Source organism: Heptranchias perlo, chromosome 11 (assembly GCF_035084215.1).
Source record: "Heptranchias perlo isolate sHepPer1 chromosome 11, sHepPer1.hap1, whole genome shotgun sequence".
NCBI lineage: Eukaryota > Metazoa > Chordata > Chondrichthyes > Hexanchiformes > Hexanchidae > Heptranchias > Heptranchias perlo.
Genome location: NC_090335.1, coordinates 64,085,683 through 64,107,454, shown reverse-complemented (window position 1 = coordinate 64,107,454; position 21,772 = coordinate 64,085,683). Strand labels below are relative to the sequence as shown.

General features: G+C 40.5%; 1 protein-coding gene across 2 annotated transcripts in view; it reads left to right on the top strand.

Moving 5' to 3' along the window:
- The window catches only part of itsn1 (intersectin 1 (SH3 domain protein)), a 186,724-nt gene that overhangs the window by 43,374 nt on the left and 121,578 nt on the right, over nucleotides 1-21,772 (top strand). For both annotated transcript variants that reach the window (XM_067993251.1, XM_067993250.1), the window contains exons 2-4: nucleotides 9,779-9,838; nucleotides 11,766-11,858; nucleotides 17,865-17,928. In XM_067993251.1, the coding sequence (XP_067849352.1) occupies nucleotides 9,811-9,838; nucleotides 11,766-11,858; nucleotides 17,865-17,928 (185 nt within the window). In that variant the 5' untranslated portion in view covers nucleotides 9,779-9,810. The remainder of the gene's footprint in view (nucleotides 1-9,778; nucleotides 9,839-11,765; nucleotides 11,859-17,864; nucleotides 17,929-21,772) is intronic.

The following is a 21,772-nucleotide window of genomic DNA, read 5'->3' as shown; positions in this document are numbered from 1 at the left end:
CTAGAATTAAGGATAGGGTGACTGAACACCTCGAGAATTTCCAGTTAATCAGGGAGAGCCAGCATGGATTTGTGAAAGGTAGGTCGTGCCTGACAAACCTGATTGAATTTTTTGAAGAGGTGACTAAAGTAGTGGACAGGGGAATGTCAATGGATGTTATTTATATGGACTTCCAGAAGGCATTTGATAAGGTCCCACACAAGAGACTGTTAGCTAAGATAGAAGCCCGTGGAATCGAGGGAAAAGTACGGACTTGGTTAGGAAGTTGGCTGAGTGAAAGGCGATAGAGTCGGGATAATGGGAAGGTACTCACATTGGCAGGATGTGACTTGTGGAGTCCCGCAGGGAATCTGTCTTGGGGCCTCAATTATTCACAATATTTATTAACGACTTGGATGAAGGCATAGAAAGTCTCATATCTAAGTTTGCCGATGACACAAAGATTGGTGGCATTGTAAGCAGTGTAGACGAAAACATAAAATTACAAAGGGATATTGATAGATTAGGTGAATGGGCAAAACTTTGGCAAATGGAATTCAATGTAGACAAATGTGAGGTCATCCACTTTGGATCAAAAAAGGATAGAACAGGGTACTTTCTAAATGGTTAAAAAGTTAAAAACAGTGGATGTCCAAAGGGACTTGGGGCTTCAGGTACATTGATTATTTTCTGCACCTGTTCATGACACTTCAATGATCTATCAGGCTAATGGAATGCTGGCCTTTCTATCTAGAGGACTCGAGTACAAGGGGGCAGAAGTTATGCTGCAGCTATACAAAACCCTGGTTAGACCGCACCTGGAGTACTGTGAGCAGTTCTGGGCACCGCACCTTCAGAAGGACATATTGGCCTTGGAGGGAGTGCAGCGTAGGTTTACTAGAATGATACCCGGACTTCAAGGGTTAAGTTACGAGGAGAGATTACACAAATTGGGGTTGTATTCTCTGGAGTTTAGAAGGTTAAGGGGTGATCTGATCGAAGCTTATAAGATATTAAGGGGAACGGATAGGGTGGATAGAGAGAAACTATTTCCGCTGGTTGGGGATTTTAGGAGTAGGGGGCACAGTCTAAAAATTAAAGCCAGACCTTTCAGGAGTGAGATTAGAAAACATTTCTACACGCACAGGGTGGTAGAAGTTTGGAACTCTCTTCCGCAAACGGCAATTGATACTAGCTCAATTGCTAAATTTAAATGTGAGATAGATAGCTTTTTGGCAACCAAAGGTATTAAGGGATATGGGCCAAAGGCAGGTATGTGGAGTTCGATCACAGATCAGCCATGATCTTATCAAATGGCAGAGCAGGCCCGAGGGGCTGAATGGCCTACTCCTACTTGCCCTGATTAACCTACCCTTCCAGGTCTCTGAGATCTCCCACTCTGTTTGCAATCCACTCTATCCTTCAGCGGATACCTTCTACTTTATACATCTTTTGAGTTACAACTGCTCAATCGGATTCCAGCTGACAGTAATTACCCTCTATTCAGACAATCACTTACAGCTGCTTAACTGCCACTGACGCAGTTTTTTTTAAGTTTTAAAGTTCTATGTTAAATTTTAAACTAAATTTTAAGTTCAATTCAATGAAATTATCTTTTCCTCTCATTTCCTTTTCCTTTTTTGTGCTGATTTTAAAAAAAAGTTTTCTCTCTTAATCATTGTTTGCCTTGTGGCTCATGTTTTTTTTCCCCCGTGCATCTACCGTTACTTGCTTTTAAGAGGAGTTCAATAAGATCCTGAAGTATGTTTAAAATTCACAAATGACCAGCTCAGACACTTTAAAATATTTCTAGGTGGTTGCAAATGGTAAAATAAATTTGAGATTTCCTTGAGCCCTCTTAGAACTGTAATGCCCTTTATTAGAGCTTAATCTCTGGCTCACCCTAGTATGTTCATTGTAGTGACTGGTAGTTAAAAGGAAAATACTATTTGAGTCATTCCTTATTTTGAGTATCCTTTGCATAAAGAATTGGTCTCAAGTTGGCAGCCTGTGTTTTTGTTCAAATTAAGGGATATGTGGATAGGGTGGGAAAGTGGAGAAGATCAGCCATGATCTTATTGAATGGCAGAGCATTCTAGAGGGGCCTTACGGCCTACTCTTCCTGTTTCTTATGTTCTTAGCAGTACCAAGTTGGGGAAAGTGCGTAGATTTGAGTTATATATTATACACTCATAAATTGATGGATTGGAGTGTTACCAGACTAACACAATCAAAACCTCTAGTCACCATGTAAACAAGATCAAGTAACGAGGCCCTCGATGCCCAGTCCAGTCCATACGGCCTCCCTACCCCACCTTTCATAAATTTCAACTATTTCAGAACTCAAAGCCTGTATCACCCTTTGGCGCACTGATCATGTCTGTTCTTTGTTAAGTTTCACTGGCTTCCTGCGTCAGAGGGTATCGACTTCAAGATCCTCATCCTAGACTTAAGTCCCTTTTTTGTTTCTTTACTCCATCCTATATGAGTGATCTGCAGCCATACGTCACGACATGCATCCTGTACGCTACTGGTGCTACATTATTGCTTGTTCCCTGCTCCATGATCAGAGGTTGATCTTTGAATCATCACTCCTCTATCCATGTGGAATTTTATCCCAAACCTACCTGTCCTACTAACTCCATCCCCGCCTTCGAAAGGCTCCTTGAAACTCTCCTCTGACTGTGTTTTCAGTCGTGTGCCCCACCTAACAATGTTTCCACCTTGTGAAGCGCTCAGATTCTTTCTCTTAAGGAAGGAACACCACGCAAATCGATGTTGACTGAAAAATCTTCCACTGATCCAGAATTGAGCTAAGTTCTCTTTATTTCCAGTTCGAAGCTGAAACAGGATTTGCTGGATTAACTCAGGTGGTGCACATTGTGGAAAGTCATGTAAGAAATCAGTGGAACAATGAAGACCTATTATTTGACCGAAGTATTGTTGTATGGCCCCACTTATACTTTAAATAGAAATATTCCATTAAAAAAGCCTTAATAAAATTGTGCTGAAGACTTGCACATTTCTCTTTACAAGAAACCCCCAATTGAACTTTGATTTTAATTTTTGCTGGCTAATAATCACCACTGGCAAAAGTATTAACCACAAAGACTTGCAGTGCCTTGAGGGAGAGGGGTTGGATTGGGGTGGGGTGTAAGTCCCAAACAAGAGCAATGAGCATGAAAAATGAACACAGTTCAGATAATCTTGACTCCAGTAAATGAAAATGGTTCAAGTGCAGCAAGTGTACTAACTTAATTAACCTGTTAATGTTTTGCTCAAATGCAGGGCAATGATGTCGTGATCCTGTGATGTGTAAAAGATCTCCATTCAGATTGAATTATGTTGAAGGGGTTATGCACATCATTATTCATTGTGAATTATAAGATAAACCAAAAATCCTGAGTTTTTCAAATTGCATTTTATATTTAACTTTGTTCCAGAGTGTTCTTTGCAACAATGCTAAATGTTTGATGTATTCACCTTCTGAAAACTGTTAAAAGCACTTCAGCTTTTACTGTGAACTGTGTTCATTTTTCATGCTCATTGCCCTTTTTTGGTGACTTCCCCCCCCCCCCAAATCCAGCCCCTCTCCCTCAAGGCACTGCATTTCTTTGTGGTTAATACTTTTGCCAGTGGTGATTATTAGCCAGCAAATCAGATGTCTGTAGTTTATCCCCTCTCCTTTGTCAACGCCCCCCCCACCCAAACTTTCATGTGGAGAACCACGTAGAATCCACTTCACATCTCCAACAGCAAAGCTAAGAACGCAAACTGCAGAGAATCCCGAGGATGTTCGTTGTCCTTAGCACAAAATGTTATTTAAATAATTATGACATGTCTTGTTGTACAGTAAATGGATCAGAGTGCAGTGATGAGTGGCTAAAGTGAAGGTAACATTGACATTGTTGCAGTTTATATTAAATTATTCATGATTAATAGCTTTGGTAAAATTTGACCAGATGAGAGGTGGAGAAATTCACACTGGTAAGATATGGGGCAGAGTTGGAAGAAATGTTGTTCTGCAGCCAAGCATGTATTCCATGCAATTATATAAATTACAACATGGCAACAGGCTGTTTGGCCCAGCTAGTCCAAGTTGGTGTTTATCATTCACACGAGTCGTGGTTGTAATCCCATGTATCTGCCACGCTCTGTTCCTATCCTTTATAGCTCTTATCTTCAGCTGCCTATCTAATGTATTCTTAAATGATAGTGTGGTCTCTGCTTCAATCACTAACACTTCACTAACTGCATTCCACAACCCCTCAACTCTGTTGTAAAAAAAGTTTTTTCTGTTCTCTGTCCTAAATCTCTTAGATTCTATGTCCCTTTGTTCTAAACTCTTTAATCACTGGAAACAGTCTGATTCTATCGACTCTGTCCTAATCTTAACATTTTTAACTCTGCCATTTCCAGCAGAAAGATCCACTTTTTTCAACAACATTAATTTCTGTTTACTATTATTGATGCCAAGCTATAAATGCTGTCTCTCCCTCTCATTCATTCAGTAAGTTTGCAGTCATTGCACTTTACAGTACTTAAATAAAAGCTTCAAAACGTCTTGCTCCTAATCTGTCTCCAGTGTTGTCATTTTCCTGTAGTTGGGACTTGTGATTGCATTGATGCTGATTACATTCTCTTTGGAGGCCTAACTTGCAGACTGCTTGAATTTACAGTGCATATTTTTTCTCTCTTCCCTCTCCTTCCTCTCTTATCCTGTTAAATATGTTCAGGTGTTTTCTATGTTAAAGGTGCTATATAAATGCAGCTTATAGATTGTTTGGGCAGAAGTGTCTTTATCTCGCGTTGTCAGGAAAAGAATTCTGCTTTTGAATACAGAAACAAATTTAACAGCATTTCTTCTATGATCTTTGACATTTTTTGATCAAGTTCTGGGCCTGATATTGAATACTCAGCAAGCAGACTAAGCTGTATCTTTGTTCAATCTTGCAATTAGAGATCCAGATTCTTGTGTAAATGATTGCAAAAATCGTGAATTTTCTGTGGCTGTCAAGTTTACTTAATACTGACTTGATTTTTGTTTAGTTATAATGTAAAATAGTCACTACAAATAACTCACTGGTAGCTTCATTAGGCTTTCATATTTATAAACATCCTTTTGCAACAAGGGGTATTTGAATGGGGAATGTTCATTGGTGCAACATTTAAAACTGAAATGTGTATCCAATTAAATTGCCCCATAATCCCTAAGCGTTACAAATGATTAGGCTAGGGTATAAGCACAAGTGTACTTGCACCTTTATAGAGGCCTTTTGTTGAACTCTTGGCTAAGCAGTTACAGGTTGTAGGCATTTTGTCCAGAGCTCCCCCTGATGGGTCAACTTAGAAAGGAATGGTTGGTTGAAGGTTGTTCACCATTACTAGGTATAAAATTATGTGGCAATGCACAACTGAGATACCAGTTACTGTACAAAGTGTTTCCTTTTTTTTATGATACTTGCAATCATGTCATTTCTGCAGGATATACTTCCTCTAAATGTTGATATTATAGGAACATAAGAATGTACACAACCAGAAAAGACCATTTTGGTCTATAAAACTGGCCCCAGAGTTTGAAAAACAGAATACACCATTCACTACTTGCATCCCTTACTCGATTTCTTTAAAAAAAAATCAATGTTAATGGTCTCAATCACTTCCCTGGGAAGTCATTCCAAATATTCACCACCCTCAGTGTAAAATAGTTATCTGATTTGTCTGTTCACCTTCCCTCTTCCAATCTTCACTCTATCTCTCATTCTGGAGATCATGGTAAGCAGATTATTAAGGGTTTAACTTAATGATACCCTTAAGGATCTTTTTAATATCTCAATAAGATCCCTTTCAGTCTTCACTTCTTCACAGAAGCTGCAATTGTTTATAGTGGTCTCTGCTTATAGTTCAGATATCTGCCAGTTATCAGTCTGATAACAGCTTGCACCCTTTCCAGTGCCATGATGTCCTTCCTGTAATATGATAGAACTATATAGGACATGCCAAACGGAGACAGATTAATAATGCTCTGTATAGAGTCAGTATCACATCCTGTGATTTATGCTGTACACCCCAAAATCCTATTTTGCCTTGTATACTGCTGTTAAGTACTGTTCAAGTGGTTTCAGCAACCTGTTCAATTTCCCCCAAGTGCTTTTCCTGTGCTATATCCTGTAGACTAAATCCCTTAAATTTAAATTTCCAGTGCTTATTCCCTAGTCTCATCACGTTGAACTTGTGACATTATATTTGCTATTTGTCAACCTAACTTGCCAATTTATCTGCATCTGATCAGCCTGCTCTTGATTGAAGCTCCTCCCTTTCTCTTCCCCTCCCCCCCTCCCCCCTCCCCAAACCCTGATATCAGCAAATTTTGTCTGCCCATTTGATATAGAAGGTGAACAGTAAAAGTTCCAGCACTGAACCATCCCACCAGTCATTTGCTGCCCACCTGTTCTCTGCTTTTGTGTTATGGATCAACCCTCCTATAAAGCATTGTATCTACAGTCTTGTTGGCATCCAGGTGAATAACGTTTAAGTTCCCTTTTTTAAATTTCAAAATACACATTATTTCATAAAATTTAAGGAAACACACAGTTTATTGTAGATATCACAATTACAATCCAAAACACAGTACATATCTTATAATATATGATGAACAATACACAATGGGATGGCCTTACTCGGTGGCCTTTCCCCATAGAGCCTTTGCGTAGGCCACACCTTGCTTGAGTGCATCCTGCAGCACATACTTCTGGACCTTGGAGTGTGCCAGTTGGCAACACTTGGTTGTGGACAGCTCTTTCATCTGGAAGACAGGCAGGTTTCGAGCGGACCAAAGTGTCTCCTTCACTGAGTTGATGGTCAGCAGCAGTTGATATCTGTATTTGTGTGTGTCCCAGGAAACAGCCTGTAGAGCACAGCGCCCTGTGTTATCGAGCTGTTGTGGATGAACTGGGACAGATACCAATTCATCTCTCTCTATACCTTTTGCGTGAAGGGGCAGCCCATCAGGAGGTGGACGATGGTCTCGTCCCTGCTGCATGCCTCGAAGGTAGCTTACAGTGGCACTGAGATGCTATGCGTGTAGGTAAGACCGCACTGGGAGAGCCTTTACCACCATCCAATCTACACCCTGGTGCCTGTTAAGTTCTAGAGACGAGACGTTCTGCCAAACAGCTTCGACCATCTGGCCGGGGAACTGCCTGATCAGATCTACCCTCTCCTTTCCATGGCAGGACCCCAGAACGTTCCGTGTCGACCACTGTCTGATGGCCTTGTGGTCGAAAGGGTTCCTCTTCAGGAACTTCTCCACCTGGGACATGTGGGATATGGTCCAGCTGGATGGGACGTCCTGCGTCTGCTTGGCCAGCGTGACCAGACCCAAACACCTCAGTGTGGTGGACAAGCAGAAACTCAACATGTAGTGACCCTTTGTGCTTGTGTTCTGGGGCTCCACACACGCAAAAGTGGCCATTTATCCACAAGCTTCAATACCTTCTGAAGGAATTCAAACAGGTTTGTTCGAGCATGATCTTTCTGTTTTTGCCCCACCCCATAAAGCCATGATTAATTGCTCTGATGACTTCATATAGCTCTAGGCATTGCACAATACTGATTTATTATGTTCCCCTTTTTCCAGTCCTTTGGTACAACTCCTGTTTCTGATGATTCACCAAAGATCCCTGCCAGAATGTGACTAATTTCAGTGGTCATTTCCTTTGGTACCTTTGTGTGCACGCCATCTGGCCTTGTGGCCTTATCCTCTTTCACTGTTATCAATCTTTCCATAACTTCCTTATCATTAATTGCTATTGCCCTGAGCGTGTCCTTTTTTTTATTTCCTGCAAAATCAACTTTCCTTTCTGGGAGAGTCATTCGTTTCTTGATGCAAAGAAAATGGTCTAGCTATCTGCCATTTTTCAGATGCCTGATGCCACACCCTGCTCAGTACCTTTACAAAACTAGCTTCTTGACACTTTGTTTACTGCAGATGTATTTACAGAACTTTTTTTTAATCTTCACTACAATCCTGATCTCTTCATTGTGCCTACCTAACCAGTTTTTCAACAATCTTTACCCCACCTGTATCCCTCTCTCTCTCTATCGCTGAATCTGAAGATCTAAATTTGAGGACCACTTTTTTTTCCTCTCCTATTTTATTCCTTAGATAAGCTTCTTTGTTGCCCCTGTAGATGTACTCATTGTTTCTTGCCCAGTGGTATCAATTGACTTCAATTTCAGCATTGTGCATTTAAAAGTATACCAGTTCTCTTCCAAGTTTTGTCCCCAACATTATATTCCAATCCAGTTCTGTTAACTGCTTCCCATTCCCCAAAGGTCTGCATTCCTAATGGAACTTCAGACATTTTTTAGATGGTGACCTAAATGGCAAAAACAAGCACTATTTGAACTGTAGTAGACTTGAGTTGCTGCGGCTTGTCTATTGTCTTTACTTCGTTCCTTTCTTCTCTGTTCAATGTAACAGTTTTTGGCAGAGGTGGTCATCCCCCAAACTACAAGAAGGCCAACAATGCCCCTTTCAAAGCAATGTAGTAAAGACTGACGGTAATATACAGATCCTAGAGAAGGCATATTTTCTAGACCTTGAGACGAAATGCAAAATGTAGTTGCAGTGTGAACTGAATGTGTCAAATATTTGCATGATATATGCATTACATTATTCTCCTTGCTTAATGGAAATACTCTTCAAAGAAGGCAACGCCTGAGAACTGCAATTTAGAAAATGTATCTTAATAGCAAGATTTTAAATAGTGGAAAGAAAAACCTCTCAGTAAATTGGTGTACAGCTTCCAGATTTGCTCTGACACAGACTTAGTCCTGAACTGGACAGTAAAGGCTGGCATTTTAGTCATCAGTCTTGGTGGGTTCATTAGATTTAGGATTTATTGGAAATGAGGTGACAAGCCAGTAGGATTGGTTGGTGAGGGAAAAGAGATATGGCTTGCACTTCAACTGTTGGCTGAATCCAGATCAGCATTTGTGGAGGCCCTACAGATGCTGCGATTGAGTAACTACTTTTGGAATGTTAGGTTATGTAGTCTGAGACGGTTAGTGAAGAAAGGTGTCTATGCAAAAAAACTTTGCCATTAGTGTTTGTTCTCATTTGAGAATTGAGTTTGAATGCAGTGCAGACGGAGTCCTGAGTGGTGAGATGGGCAGTCTTAATCCAGTACTGTGCCAACAGCCCAATATTGGTACTAATTAGCATTCTTATTCAGAGGCCACAAGGGTAGGTTGGCATGGGAAATGGAAATGCCAGTGTAATATAAGTGCTTTTAAGGTTGAATTTAGGCAAGCGTTGAGTGTTTTAACTCAGATTTTGTCCAGGAATAAATCCAATGAGGTAGTTGTTTTAATGCTCAACAAACATAGCTTTTCAACCACCACCATTTGTATTTACCAAAATGTTAAATAAATTGGCTGCACTATAACCAAATGATCAATTGAAATGCTGGAAAGTATATCTGGGATTGTAATGTATACATTTTCTTGAATGTAGTACTTCTCAAGTCATCCACATCCTAGGTTAATTTGCTGATTTCCAGCATAAATATGCTAAAACAAGCATTGTATTTCACATCTGATCCAGTTGGGAATTTACAGTGCAATACAACTATAGTCAATGATGGGATGCAAATAACAATTCATTGTAGAAATTTGTATCCTGTATTTCAGTTGCCAGGTGGAATTGCATCTAGTTTTACATTACATCTGCTCTATAATCTACTGTAAGCTTCAGTATCTGTTCAATCAGCTAATAAATACTAATCTATTCCAGGCATCTGCTGACTAGCTAAAATTAAAGGAAGCATGGCTCAGTTTCCGACAGCTTTTGGGGGTAAGTACTTGTGGAACACCAAATGTTGACTTTTTAAGAAAAAAATTGTTATCTTGCCTGATTCTCTGCTTCAGAAATATTTGATGTGAAGCTCCTCATACTACCCAGCTGTCAGTGAGGGTAAGTACTGGTCTGCATTCAGGCTTCATTGTCTTGGTCTTGGAATAGATACACGTGGACAGCATACAAAGATTTTCCCTCCCTCAAAGAAATTGTTACTGTAGGCTATTTGGCTAAGATTGGAATCTTGAAGAATTTGACTTTAGTATTTTTTTTTGAGTATGGTGCAGCTTTTGTGTTTAATCCCTTGTGATATATACCTTAGGTGTGCAGCCCACTTCCGGGACTGTGCCATAACTAATCAAAACTGGCTGCCAGGAGATTCAAGAGTATGGGTTGGGGTAATGCTCTTTTCTTTATTGTAAGGGGCGGGACTAAGAAATAAGAAGCAACTGGCCTCTGCTTAGTGCCTCCCCACAGTGACGCAGTGTGGAGATTGCTAGCTCTCACCTACAACCCGCCATTCCACAGCAAAGGTGATGTTATAGCATATGCTGTCTTGCTGAAACCGACCATTGCAAGTCCTAACAATAACATAACATTTTATCACCTAACCTGTTGTTTCACGTGGATGGTGGGGTACTAATGTAACCTACAGAGATGAGGAATGCAAATCTCGAGGTGAGGTACTCACTTCTATTAGTTTATTGAAATAAATGTGAAGTAATTTCCCCAAAACAGTACTTGTAATTTAATTGAAAAATTAAGTGGAAAGTTTGTGTTTGGACAAGAAGCCCTGAGGCCACAATATTCAGACATCAAAAAAACTTGAAAGGCTTACAAAAATAACATTTAAGTCTAACTTCAATACAGAGGGACCTTCATTATCTCACACAATGGAGGAGATGCCCTAGTGGATAATTGAAATGGCATAATTACATTTTGGTTTTATGCATATTGTACAGCAATCATCCAGGCAAGGGATGAAGACAGGTACCATGCACATAATATAACCTGAATTTAATGAGGCAGATTGTTAGACGGAAGGAAATTAATGTAATGAGTTGATGTCACGCACAAAGCTTTCTCGCGATAATTCTGACAAATGGTTGGACCACAGGTCCTGGAGGTTCCATTGATTGCAAATTCATTGTATAAAAAATTTTAACCATCGCTGTTAAGTCCTTTTCCTTGCATCGATAGTTGCCCAGCATATCCATGCAGCCATTGGAGTGTACCTACAATCTTTGCACCTGAAAAGTGAGATGACAAATTGCTGGGTGCAGAGCCCGAGCTCCATTATTATTACTAAGTCCGTTAATCAAAATTTATGTCTATGAAAAGTGGAACTGGACAGTCTCCTGAGAGTGCAGTACATTAATAGGCATAGAATTTCCACATAATCAATTGCATTCTTTTCAATCAAGCTACCTCAGTTCTTATGAACATCAACAGGCACCAAGCATGTGAAACTCACTGGTCACTTCTGTCACCAGAATATGAGCAAGATCTAAATCGCACAAAATTAAATTCAGATACTTGTTAGAAACTAAATTTTGCACCCATGGTTTGTATCTCCTGAATCTTCGGTTAGATTATAGATGTACAATCGCTTCCAGATATCCCTGCCTGATAAAATCTTATGGAAAATTCTTGTAGTGGATCTCCATATTCATGCGTTGATCTAGAAAAAGTATTGGGGAAAAGTTTGGGCAACATGGTTTTCAAGTATGCTGATTGCAATAATGTAATGTTGGAACTCATCCATTTGAAGCAATCCATTTTTGTGCCGTTTAAAGAGCTTGGTCCAACTACCAAACCCTTATTTGTTTTTCCCCATGGGGTACCTATTTAACGTGAGTTTTATTTCAGTTGCACTATAACCTAGTGAGGAAAATTCTGTTAATGAACTGTTTTTTTGCAACAGGGGGCCTGGATATCTGTGCCATTACAGTGGAAGAGCGAGCTAAGCATGACCAGCAGTTCCTTAGTATCAAACCAGCTGGTGGACTGATTACTGGTGAGAACAAAATAAACCTGCTCTTGTACTGCCAGTTGACGTTTGAAGTAAATTTTATCCCTTTTGAATGTTTCATACTCAGAAATTCAGGCTGTACTGCTATTTTCATTTATATAGCTCCTTTAACATGAGGAAATATCAGGTTGGGGTTTAGGGAGGTGTTTGAAGGCATGGTTGAAGAGCCAAGCTTTGAGGAGGCCTTTGAAAGTGGTGAGATGAAATGAGCTGGAGAGCTTTGGGAAGGGAATTTGAGTGCTGGGGTGAGAAGGTTCTGCCACAATGGTTGAGAGAGACGGTAAAAGGCTAGGATCAGAAGAGAGGAGGGTGCCAGTTGTGATGCAGGACAGGAAAAGGTTGCAGAGGTAGGTTGGGGAAATGGCTCAAAGATTTCTAAATGGGTGTGAATTATGAAAGTGATGTGCCAAGGAATAGGCAGCAGTATGGTTCAGTGAGATTATGTGCGATAAATGAGCAGGACTTAATGCGGGCAAGGGATATGGGTGTTGGCATTTGTGCACCTTGAAACTTGAGAGGCTGGCGAGGAAAACATTTGAAAAGTTTGCCTGAAGACATGAATAACTTTTTCGGTGTCTGGGGAATGAGCTGAAGGAAGAGGTGGATAATATTACTGAGCTGCAGGAAGCATTCTTAGTGGAAGAACACAAGTTTGACGCTCAGCTTGGGGCCACACAATTTATTACATAGAATTACATAGAATGTACAGCACTGAAACAGGCCATTCAGCCCAACAGGTCCATGCCAGTGTTTATGCTCCTCATGAGCCTCCTCCCTCCCTACTTCAACTAATCCTATCAGCATACCCTTCTATTCCTTTCTCCCTCATGTGTTTATCCAGCTTTCCCATAAATGCATCTTTCCTAGTCACCTCAACTACTCCTTGTGGTAGCAAGTTCCACATTCTAGCCACTCTGGGTAAAGAAGTTGCTTCTGAATTCCCTACTGAATTTATTAGTGACTATCTTATATTTATGGCCCCTAGTTCTGGTCTCCCTCGCAAGTGGAAATATCTTCTCCCTGTCTACCCTATCAAATCCTTTCATAATCTTAAAGACCTCTATCAGGTCACCCCTCACTCTTCTTTCTTCTAGAGAAATAAGCCTCAGCCTGCTCAATCTTTCCTGCTAGGTATAACCTCTCAGTTCTGGTATCATCCTTGTTAATCTTTTTTGCACCTTATCCAGTGCCTCTATATCCTCTTTATAATATGGAGACCAGAACTGTTCACAGTACTCCCAAGTGTGGTCTAACCAAGATTGTATACCAGTTGAGCTCAACATAAATGAGAAGCTGGGAAGGAATGGCATCCGGGACTAAGGTGCAAAGTTTCTGGCAGAGTCGAAAAAGAATTTGGTCTTGCTGATATTGAACTGGAAGAAGCTTTGACTTATCCATCAATTGATGTCACACAGGCAGGCAGGCAGTCAGTCAGACAGCACAACAAGAGACAAGGAAGTTGACAGTAATGGCAGAGGGGTAAAGCTGGGTATTGTCAGCATACATACAGAAGGTGTCCCAATGCCTGCAGATTATGTCGATTTAAAATGAGGAATAGGAAGGAGTTAAGGATGGTATCTTGTGGCATGCCAGAAATTACCATGGGATGGGCAAATTTGCCACCCACACTAACATGTAGAAATTGAACCATGGTGGGGAAGAGCCCTGGAGTTGTATCACCAAGGAGAAGAATAGGAAAATGGAACAGTCAACTGTTGAACTCCAGAGAGATTGAAACGAGAAGAAGCATCACTGTTACATTTACCGGATATATTTGGTGACTTTGACCAGGATAGAAGCTGTGTGTGGGTCAGGAACCAGATTGAAGGGACTCCAACAGGAAGTGATGGGAAAAGTATGTGTGAAGTTGAGTGGTGATGTGTAGGTGACTAATCAGGCACTGAGTTGAGAAAGGAAGGGTCGAGCGTAGCTTGTTGGTATCACGGAGGACATACATTTGAAAGAGAAATTGGGAGAAGCTGTACAGCATTGGGGGGGCGGTTGGGAACAGTGGAGTAGCAATAGGCTACTGAGTGGGTAGTCTGAGAGGGTAGTCTCAACATGCTAACATGAAATGGTTTAATATATATGTCAGGATCTTGAATTTCCTTTCAAGGAGGGTGGTGAAGGGAAGGATTACTTGGTTCCAGTTGTTGATCCATGCATACTGGCATCAAATCTTTTTCTCTTTAATTTTCTTTACCACAATTTTTTAATTTACTGATGAGCAGAAATTTCCTAATATGCTGGCCATGTGCTTTAATAATGTTTTGCCACATCAATAACCGATGGACTTTTCTAGGTTTCTTTAGTAATCAGCTTTTGGGTTGCTTTGGAAAAATGGATATGCTGTGGGTCATTCATGTGTGCCATCATTCAACTCAATCTGTGGAAAATTTAAGTTATTACTTTGACCAATATTTTAAGATTTTTTACCAAACCTAATTATTTCCCTGCACCAGATTTGGCTCCTTTTGAAAATGGGCAAAACAAACCGACTCAAAAACTGACTCTTCACTTAAATAACAGCCATTGTAATTTCCCAGAAGTTTGTCAATGGCTTCCTTTCATCAAACTCTTGCTTTCTTTCCAGTTTGCTTGAAACTCTGCCTGTGCTGGTGACCACTGAAATGTCACATGGGAGTTGGTGCAGACATAGCAAATAAAAGCAAACTCTTCCGGTTGTAAGCACTGCACTTTAAGCTGAAGTGTTGCAAGATTGTTCAGCAGTTTAGGATTAGTTATTTTTTGATGCATAACTGCTGTGTGATTGTAATGTTCTTGAACTTTCTTTGAAAAAAACCTCTTATGTAATCCCAGAACCTGCACTAGAAATATCTACATCTAATAGAAAAACAAGCTTATTGCAACCCTACAAATTGTCACTTTATTGCAGAGGAATTGTTTTTAATTGCAATCTTCAATTATAAAGCAACAGCATCCCTTGGCATTAATTTCCTATCAGCAATGCTGGTGACAGATGTTGGCATATCAGTAGTCACTCCACCAGACCACAATTGCATATGTCTAGCACATAGCTATATTATTTTGAAGTCGTGTATGGCGCGCACTTGCTGTCCACAAATCTGTTGTAAGTATTACTAAAGATTATGACATCAACATTTACAATGGGCTGGATCTTGCTGGGAAAGTAACATTGTGTTAATGACACACGCTGTTTTTGATATGCAAATCAGCCAGCAAGTTCAGCGGATTATGGTGTTCGACCGTATTGGCTATGATTATCCTGCTGTACCTAAGGTGCTGATGACAGACCCACCCAACCTTTCCCAGCTCTAAATTTCTTACCGTCCATTTTTAAAAAAAATTAGAAACCCTGTGGTCCAAATTTGCTCCATGCTTGGGGTTTCCTGTTTCTGCTTGGGTCGGCTCAACTTGGCTGTTCAGTGTCACACCCTCTGTGATTGTTCTGTCCAGCCAGTTACCTGCTCAGCATTTCCCAGCTTAAAAAAAGTTTAAAATGTGGCCTGGTGGTCCCTTACCTGGACCACTTGTTACATTTTTTTTTAAAAGGTCCATACAGCCCTGTTCTGTTCTATAAATAAAAAGAAATAGTGCCCCATTCATTCTTCTCTCCCCTTATGCAACACCACAGGAGATCCAAGTAGTATTTTTTTTAAATGACATTTTGCTGAAGAAACACTTATCTGATTTACTTTAGCATTGGGTAAGTTCCTTGAAATTGTACATGCACTCATTAACACCATTACCAGCTCCAGTTAATTTCAACAATACTAATTAGTCATGTTTCCTTTGTAGTCAACACAACCATCTCTGACAACGCAATAGATGGGTGAGCTACTCCGAGGCCTCTGCTGCTTTATAGCTGACTGCTAAGAGGTAGCCTGTGTGACTCTATTTTCTTTGTGATTGTGGAGAGGTCTCTGCCTTCTGCTTGGTGACTACTCACGTCTGTCGCTGGAACTGACAACTCAATGTGGGTAATTGTGTTGTGAACCACTGCCTAGCACTGCAGTACAGCGTGTTGGAGTCTCATTTTGCTGTGTCACAGTACTGCCTGTCATATAACCAATATTATGAAAATATAGACAGTGTGTCTCTTTTAGAGATATCTCATTGTAATGTTATGGCTGTTAAAAGTGCCATCAGGCAAGTGGGTACCAGGGACAAATCTTCCCATTGGTAACCTTGACCACCCCCTCTATTCTCTTCTGTGGGCACTTTGTTGTACTGACTCCAGCTCCTGATTCTTCGCCAACACCAAGGCCCATGCCCGTCACCCCCCTTTTAGGCACCAGTCCCCCCTCCCTGAGCACCACCTCCGACTCCCTTTCTCACCTGTGCATGTTATGGTGGGTGAGATGCCAGCTGCTGTTTGCTTTTAAACTGTTTCTCATTGTGAGTCTCCTTGGAGTGGTTCAGCAAAGGAAGCATTACAGCAGCGACTGGCATCAGATTGGACCCCAGCTCTCTTTCAGGTTCCTTCAAGCTCATCTCGCAACTTTCTAATTTTTAAAAAAAAAATCTGATGGTTAGATTGGGAATTGCTTCCTAGGATGGTGGCGAAAGCCCTCTTCTGAGCTATAATTTGACAGACATGTTTGTATAGTAGTCAGACTCTTCCAAAGGGAGTTTCAGTATTCTGCTAACACCTGAGAGAAAAGTCATAGCTTTGTGCCTAGAATCGATGACCTTATTTCTCTAGCTATCAGTCAAAGTCTCATGTCTGCCTCCAGACCTCGGAGGATAAACAACAGGAAGTGTGAGAGGCATACAGAATGAGAGATAAATAGAAACGAAGATACGGAGAGAAACCGTAAAACATAGTAAGGGGAACATGCACGAGAGGCGACAGAGTGAATTCAAGACATGCATAGAGAAGGAAAAAGTCAAGAGGCCATGTGAGCATGCTTGAGAAGCAAAATGAGGGGAAAGCAGACAGGGAAATTGAGAGATTTCAGAGTAAGAGAAATTTCTGGAGGGATAGAATTGAAATGCAGAGGAGTTATGTTAAACTTGTATAGAACCTTGGTTAGACCACACTTGGAGTACTGTGCACAGTTCCGGTCTCCATGTTGTAAAAAGGATAGAGGCATTGGAGAAGGTGCAAAAAAATTTACTAGGATGATACCAGAAATGAGATGTTATGCCTATCAGGAAAGATTGAACAGGCTTGGATTCTTTTCTCTAGAAAGGGGTGACCTGATAGAGGTCTTTAAGATTATGGAAGTGTTTAATAGGGTAGTTATAGAGATGATATTTCCCCTTGTGGGGGAGACCAGAACTAGGGGCCATAAATATAAGATGGTCATTAATAAATCCAATAAGGAAGTTAGGAAAAACTTACCCAAAGAGTGGTTAGAATGTAGAAATCTCTGAGGAATAGTTGAGCTGACGAACATAGATGCATTTAAGGGGAAGCTAGATAAACACATGAGGGAGAAAGGAATCGAAGGATATGCTGATGAGGAGGGAGGAGGCATAAACACTGGCATGGACCTGTTTGGCTGAAAGGCCTGCTTCTGTGCTGTACATTCTAAGTAAGATGAGGAGACATGCAATTACAGGAAGAGACGCAAACTTTCTTGGTAATGTTTCAGCAAATCAACTGGTCTTCATATTAAAAACACTTATTGGTGCAGAACTCTTAATTATAAATGCCATAAACATTTTGTAATACCAGTTGCAGCATCTTTTGAAATGATTTTTAAAATTTTTTACATTTTGATACCTATGTACTTCTTTTGGTTTTTGAAAACTTGTTGCGCATCAATGCAAGCAATTTGTGATGGCACGTTGTCGATAAGATCACTAGGTAGTTGCAAAGTGAAGTTATACGATATACAATTGAGGCCTTAGTAAGAACATATTTACCAGCTGCTTGACATATGGGGAAGTTTATATTTATAGTTCTTACTGATTTATTATTGCCAAGTGTGTACATGTAAAATATTTCTGTTTAAATTGTATATATTTCGTAAACATTGAGTGTCTTTTTTTTAAATTCAGGTGATCAGGCCCGAAATTTCTTTCTTCAGTCTGGATTACCTCCACCTGTACTTGCACAAATATGGTAAGCTCAAAAGTTTGTGCTTGTGTGTAATGCATATATAAACTTTTTGTTTGCTTAAAAAATCTATTCAAAAGAAAGGTCTGTATAAAATGGCCCTCTGTTTTGGTATGGAGAAAGGAGAAGCTGTAATATGCTGTGAAAGATCAGCTTTGGAAAAGCAGACAAATCAGTGACTAAAGATAGAGGCAAAACACTGGTATTCTTGCATTTAGTATAAAAGTTGCTTTTCAGCTGACAAGTTGGTATGTTGTATTTTCTATCATACCTTTACTTGGAGCATTTGGTATATTCTTTGTTGCTTAAAAGATGCACTTTTTTTTTCCCTAAGAGACTTGCACCCAAATTGATTTTGTGTTTTCTCCACCCTATTTTTTTGTTGCATTCCTCTGTCATATTCCCCGCACAGGCATTGTATCTCCAGATGTCTACCATTGCTGCTGTTCAGCTAACCACTGGGAGATACACAAGAACTGTGTGGATTAACACTTCCTTCCCTCTGGGGAAATGATGCATTCTACCACTTTGTACTGACTAAATGTACTTTAAAATAGCATATTGATTTGGTATTAATAGGACTGCTTTGTATATTTAGAATGCAGCTAGTAAAAGGTATGACTATTATTAGCCCTTAGTAATTAATGCCATATCAGGGTGTACAATTTCCACTAACTAGCAATAGTATTTAAAATTGAGGTCAGAGGTTCCATTACCCATTTCCTCATTTAACAAAGTCCCTTTTCGATGTGGAGAATCGGTTGTCTTCATTGGGGTGGGGGGGAAGGAAGGAAAATCACTTGGAGAATTGGCTGTTTAGGAATTTTGTGCTATGCTTCCCAGCTGACGGTCCCTCTGCTTGGTTTTATATGAAAGAAAGAACTTGCATTTATATAGTGCCTTCCATGACCTCAAGACATCTCAAAGCGTTTTATAGCCAATGAAGTACTTTTGAAGTGTTGTCACGATTGTAATGTAGGGAAATAATGCAGCAGCACACAAGGTCCCACAAACAGCAATGAGATAATAACTAGATAATCTGTTTAAATGATATTGGTTGAGGGATAAATATTGGCCAGAACAGTGGGAGAATTCCCCTGCTCTTCGAATAGTGCTATGGGATATTTTACGTCCCCTGAGAAGGCAGACGCCTCATCCAAAAGACTGCACCTTCAGTCGTGTGAAGTGTCAGCCTGGACTATGTGCTCCAGTGTCTGCAGTAGGACTTCAACCCACGACTTTCTGACTCCGAGGTGAGAGTGCTACCACTGAGCCAAGGCTGAAATTGACCTATGGAGCCATAATCCTCAGTCTTCCTCATTTTGTTAGCAGCAGTGATGTTGACTGTCTAGGTTTACCAGAAAGTATGTCATTTGGTAATTGGCTAGTAATAGTACTTTACCCTCCAGGGTAGATTAAGTTTGAGTATTTATTTCTCCACATTTTTAATAGAATTTTATTTTGGTTAATGTTTGTTTTTTTCAGTCAGTGGGACTTACCATGGTTTGCTGGAGCTGAATAACTGTCAGCTTCTATTTCATGTTGGTTTCCGGACAGTTTGTTTTGAACTACGTTGATCCTCAACAATTGATAGTTCAACACCTTCTGACGCTACAGAGGTGTGAAGCTTCCTCCAGACTCTACAAAAGGCATGAAGCAATCTGATTTTGCTGGAAGGCGAGCCTCACTAAAAGGATGCCCTGATCAGTGTTCTGAGGTGCAGAGACTTGAATTTTTTTTTGGTTTTGCAAAAACATTGAGGATTTAGGAACAATGCACCAGCTAAGTGATCTATATTGAGTTGTAAACCAGTAAAGAGGGCGTCTGGGTTTTCAGTGATTCGAACCATCCCCTAAACGTAAATCACCAACTTACTACCCCAAGGGTTGTGCAGTTAGATTGTGTCAGCCAGCAGTCGGACTCAGTAGGTGTTAAATTTTCCCTTTCATCAGCAGTTAGGGGAACGAGGCTCTGCAGCTTGTTTTACTTGTGCCATATTAGATCTAGATCGTATATACGCATATGGCTTACAACTTGTGCTGTGCAGTTGTTGACTTGGCTGCCTAATGTAGTCAGTTGCTGAAGATATGGGACAGAACAGTGCTGTAAACATGGCAGAGGAGAATCACCTGAGAAGCATGGCATGAAGTTCATTTATACATCCTAGTGTGACTTCCTCAGGAAGGTGACAGATATTTCTGTTAAGTAGAGACAGAAGAAAAATTAAGGAAGGAGGAAAGCCATATCTACAAAAGGTGATGGTTTCTTACTATTTGCGAATGCACAAGTGGTACCATAAAGGTTGGAAAAAATTCGAAGTACAAACTATAAAGTAGGGAGATAAACTACAAGTTAAAAGTATCAAGTGTCAAGGGGATTAGGTAGGCATCATGCATGCTTTAGCCATTTAGCTGCCTCCAGGTTAGCATTGTGGAGTCTGGAAAGTCCTCTTGGTAGATCATCTTGAAATGAGCAGCCATTCAGTAGATTTGCAGCATTCTCAACTGCACAAGTAGTTACACAGAGGGCTGTTCCTGAGTCCCCTGGTACGGTCATTTGCCGCACACCTCATCGCCCCACATCTAAAACGATTAAGCTTGCACCAGAGATTGCATGGCAGCTCGCAGCCAGGGAGTCACAGCAGGCTGGGTGATGAGGAATGAGTTTCTTACGGAGTGAGCAGTTTGTTCCCATTGTGTACACCATAATGTGGCAGCGTTCACAATGGAGATGGTTGATTGCACAGTCCAGATTGGTCATCTGGCAATGAGTCGGTGGCAAGGTTCCTCCCATAGTTTGAAAAGTGGCAGTTGTGGCATCTCCTGGATTTTCTCAAGGAGGTCCATTGCTGCAATATGATATCTGATGTTAGGCCATATATTTGATAGGACTGGTAGCCATTCTGTGTGTTAGTCTCCTTATCCCTGTTGGTATTCTCATTGTTTGATTTAATTGTACATCAACTAGCTTTGTGAAAAGTTTAACGATGCAGGAACACAATATTCTCTAACTGTGTAGCAGAGAGTTAGTGCTGAACTGTGAAATAATTGCACATCAGCTCCCCAAGTTGAGCCTGCAATCTTATTTAGGAGGCCATTTCTCCCCTTAATCTTGGAGCTATCTTGAAGATGAGATGATCCTTTATAGGTAAGTATATGATTCGAATTGCTCCTCGATATACTGGCTTTGGGTCATGTCTCCGGTGTTCTGTATCCATGATGATGGAATACTCGTGAAGCGTGGGCATGACTAATCATTCCAGTGTTGCACAGTTAAAATACACAGTTGTTAAATTGGTATGTAGGCTGTTCTCTGATAATTAGTCAATACCAAGATCAATTCACCAAATAAGAGTTGTGCACTTTGCATTAGAAATTATCCTGCTGTTTGGATCGTTGCTAACTTTTTTGATCAGTTTCTCCAATGAATGTGTCAGTTGTACATCCAATGAACTAAAATCCAGCAACCCTCTTCTGTAGGGCAGGTGGCAATCAATAAAGTCACTTTGTCCAGCACATTTACATTTTAGGCTGAATGGTTGCTATGTTGTTAGAATATTCCTGTTGGGTTTTTTTCTCACATTTCTCCTTTCCATTCATCTCTCGACAGTGTTGAATACTTGCTGGAGTTTGATGCCATTGGATGTTAAGCATCCTCTGGTACCTTAAGGATGCCCAGGTCCATTATTGAAGTGTACACTTCAACAATGCGCATCATTCAAGTGGGGCAGCTAAGGCCCATACTATTGTTGCCTAATGTCCATGTAGATTCACCTACAAAAGGATTATTGGAAGCAGGAACCATGATTATTTTTCACTTTATTCACTCTGGACAGCAGATAACATTTCTA